Consider the following 3099-nt stretch of genomic DNA (forward strand, 5'->3'; position numbering starts at 1 on the left):
GCTCACGCTGGCCAATAGGCGGAGGAGAGGGAGGCTGTGCGCGGCCGCCGGCGCTCACTGGCTGGCCGCTGAGTGCGCAAGGCGCCGTGCCGCGGCCTGGCCCAATGGCTGCAGCGCGGGGCGGGCTGCCGGCGTGCCGGGAGCGGCCGTGCTGCGCGGGTGGCAGCCGCCATGCCCATGTACAAAGTGAGGCCTCTGCACAAGGCTGGCGCGGACGTGTTGGCGGAGCACTTGCCAGCCTGCATGTACCGCCTGCCCAACCTCCATCGCTGCCCCTCGTCCTCCGAGCCGCCTCCACCGCAGGTAGGAACGAGAGGACCGCGGGCGGACCCGGCGGCCTCGGCTGTGGGCAGCAGGCCGCCGTTTGGGGCTGCGCTCTCGGGGAGCCCAGCGGGCGAGCCCCCAGGCGCGCAAGGTCGGCGTTTGCTCCGGGTGGGGTCTGCCCTCGGGGGCTAGAAGAAGCTTCTGACGCCGAGGAGCTGGCGCGGCAGGGGGTCACTGCGATCCACTGCCTAAGTCCGGCGGAGGAGCGCGGTAGCGCTGGCAGCTAGCCTCTCCTAAGCTATCGGTGGCTCGTTTGAGGGTTAAATAAGCTCAGCTTTTTCGGAGGGTGCTTCTGCAACATTTTCAAAGCCGTGAGTAATTCTCAGCGTGGCCTTCGAGGGTTCTCGTGTGTGTTTCTCGGTTTCTGTGTGTAAGCGGCCGAGCAGAGGCCTTGCGGGCCTTGTGCCCCTGCGGCGTCGTCACTCTGCCTCAAGTCTCTTCGTTCCTGCTGTTGGGACAGGAGCTTGCGAGCTGCCCAGACCCTATTTCTCGTCTCAGCTACTTCTTTCTTAAATAAGGCAAAAATGCGAAATATTTTCATACTTCAACCTCGTTCCAGCCACCAGGAATGCTTTGAATTGCACCAGGCTGCTTGATACCGTCCTGTCTTTTCAGTACTTGCTGTGCCCTCACCCAGGCTGTTTATAGAGGAACCGAGTAGTCGACCTAGGGCAGAACTTGAGAGGAATGCGTACTTGGATTCCCTTCTATTGCAACAGCAATGTATTAAGTACCAGTGGCCTCTGAGCTGTGCACTAGCTTCAGTGCTTGTGGATAAGCTGAATAATGATCACTTAAGACGTGTTTCTGTGTCTTGTCTTTGAGAATATAGTGTAAAGTGGCTGTCAGGATTTCACTCCGGTGCCTTGCTTGGCATCTTTATCCATTGGATCAAGAGAAGGAAATGGAGTTGGTAACATCGTGGGATGTCATAAAGTGAGTGGTGGACTAATTTCCTACAGCTGAGTGTACATTATGTGACTTTCTCTCTTCCTTTCCTACAGGAAGAGGCTGATCCATCACTTCAAGCACTTGAATCCCGCCAGGAAGAGATCCTAAAGCGCTTGTATGAACTGAAGAATGCTGTTGATGGTCTCTCAAAGATGATACAAACTCCAGATGCTGACTTCGATGTAACTAATGTCATTCGAACTGATGAATGTTCTTTGACAGCAAATGGTGCAGATTTAGATTTGATGCTTGGAAAGGTAAGGTTAGTTGAGCACATCTGTGGGTTTTCAAGGTTGGAAGGGTAGCATTAAACCCTGGGACAGTCAGAGCTCAGTATACAAGTTCTCTATCGTTTCAGGTAACCTGCAGCTACCCTCTCATGGGCGTCTGTATTAAACCCCTTCTATTGTCATTTGGATCTAGAATGGCTAATGCAGAAATGAGGAGAGGGTGTTTGTTACTGAGAAATTCAATTTTGGCTTCATGGTGAACTGGAACTTACCTCAGTTATCAAGTGAAATGTTGAGGAAGGAAAACCTTTAAATGCTTAAACAAGTTTTAAATGTCCAAACTTGAATTATTCAGATCTCTTTAAAATTTTAGGTGTGTGGGTATGAACATTTTTAGTCAGATGAAAACTCCACTGCTTCCAAGGCAAACGTGTCTGACCTGTTAAATGTTTTGTTTTCCATTTAGGATTATGGTGCCCTGAAAGATATTGTCATCAATGCAAATCCTTCTCTGCCTCCACTGTCGTTATTGGTACTTCACAGTCTGCTTTGTGAACACTACAAAATACTGTCAGCTGTTCACACACATTCATCAGTGAGAAGTGTGCCAGAAAACCTCTTGAAATGCTTTGGAGAGCAGACTAAAAAGCAACCACGTCATGAATACCAGTTGGGCTTTACTCTTATCTGGAAGGATGGTAAGAACAAAGTTACCCTGTAGAACAACAGGTCAAAATCACACCTAAAACACATCATAGAACTACCAATACATTTAACTTTCTCTACCATCTGGTACTCACTTCTTTTCTTTCTTTTCTTAATTCCAGTTCCAAAACCACAGATGAAGTTCAGCATTCAAACAATGTGCCCTATTGAAGGAGAGGGGAACATAGCTAGATTTCTCTTCTCCCTGTTTGGCCAGAAGTACAATGCAGTTACTTCAACTCTGATTGACAGCTGGGTTGATACGGCCATCTTCCAGCTAAAAGGTGGTAGCAGTAAGGAAAAAGGTGCAGTCCTGCGCTCCATGAATGCTGCCCTGGGCAAGACATCGTGGCTGGTGGGGAATGAACTCACTGTAGCAGACATTGTTGTGTGGTCTGCGCTTCAGCAGACAGGTAGTGCAAATGCTGCCCCAGCCAACGTGCAAAAATGGATGAAGTCATGTGAGAACTTGGCACCTTTCAGCTCTGTTATGAAGCTACTAAAGTAAGCCTGTGCTCTTCATCATGGTGCGGTTTTCATCCTACTCCACCTCCTGCTGTAGTGGTTTGAGTTCTTTCTGAGCTGTGTTCAAGTACAACAGTTGGACAGAATTTTAAGATGAATAAAACATCACAGCTACCTTTTTAGTGTGACTTGTTTTTTGTAACAGATGTACAATGTATGTGTTTGTTCAATGGTTAAGTCTATGAAGCAGCCCTCTATAAATACAAGTTGCACTTTTAGTTTGTATTTTCTGGTGTAGCCCCAAAGCTTATGTAACCAAGTTAAACTGTAATGCAGGTAAGCACAACATGACTGATGTGAGCTGGTGTCTTGCAAACTAAAATAAAAGGTTAATACCTTTGAAGAACGGACAGGGAGAATCAAA

The 3099-nt window shown here is 48.4% G+C and overlaps 1 protein-coding gene across 1 annotated transcript; it reads left to right on the plus strand.

The window, feature by feature from the left end:
• Positions 1 to 28: 28 nt before the first annotated feature.
• AIMP2 (aminoacyl tRNA synthetase complex interacting multifunctional protein 2) lies at positions 29 to 2850 on the plus strand. The gene is made up of 4 exons (XM_064153772.1): positions 29 to 303; positions 1329 to 1532; positions 1972 to 2203; positions 2333 to 2850. Exons 1-4 carry the CDS (start codon positions 172 to 174, stop codon positions 2716 to 2718), a joined length of 954 nt encoding a protein of 317 aa, XP_064009842.1. The 5' UTR covers positions 29 to 171; the 3' UTR covers positions 2719 to 2850.
• The last annotated feature ends 249 nt before the right edge of the window (positions 2851 to 3099 follow it).

Source organism: Pogoniulus pusillus, chromosome 13 (assembly GCF_015220805.1).
Source record: "Pogoniulus pusillus isolate bPogPus1 chromosome 13, bPogPus1.pri, whole genome shotgun sequence".
In the NCBI taxonomy this organism is placed as follows: domain Eukaryota; kingdom Metazoa; phylum Chordata; class Aves; order Piciformes; family Lybiidae; genus Pogoniulus; species Pogoniulus pusillus.

Bases quoted from the DNA above. Each gene is read 5' to 3' on its own strand.
- AIMP2 (XM_064153772.1), top strand. From the start codon at position 172: ATGCCCATGTACAAAGTGAGGCCTCTGCACAAGGCTGGCGCGGACGTG. The intron at 304-1,328 runs GTAGGAACGAGA...CCTTTCCTACAG, and splicing joins CCGAGCCGCCTCCACCGCAG to GAAGAGGCTGATCCATCACT. The intron at 2,204-2,332 runs GTAAGAACAAAG...TCTTAATTCCAG, and splicing joins TACTCTTATCTGGAAGGATG to TTCCAAAACCACAGATGAAG.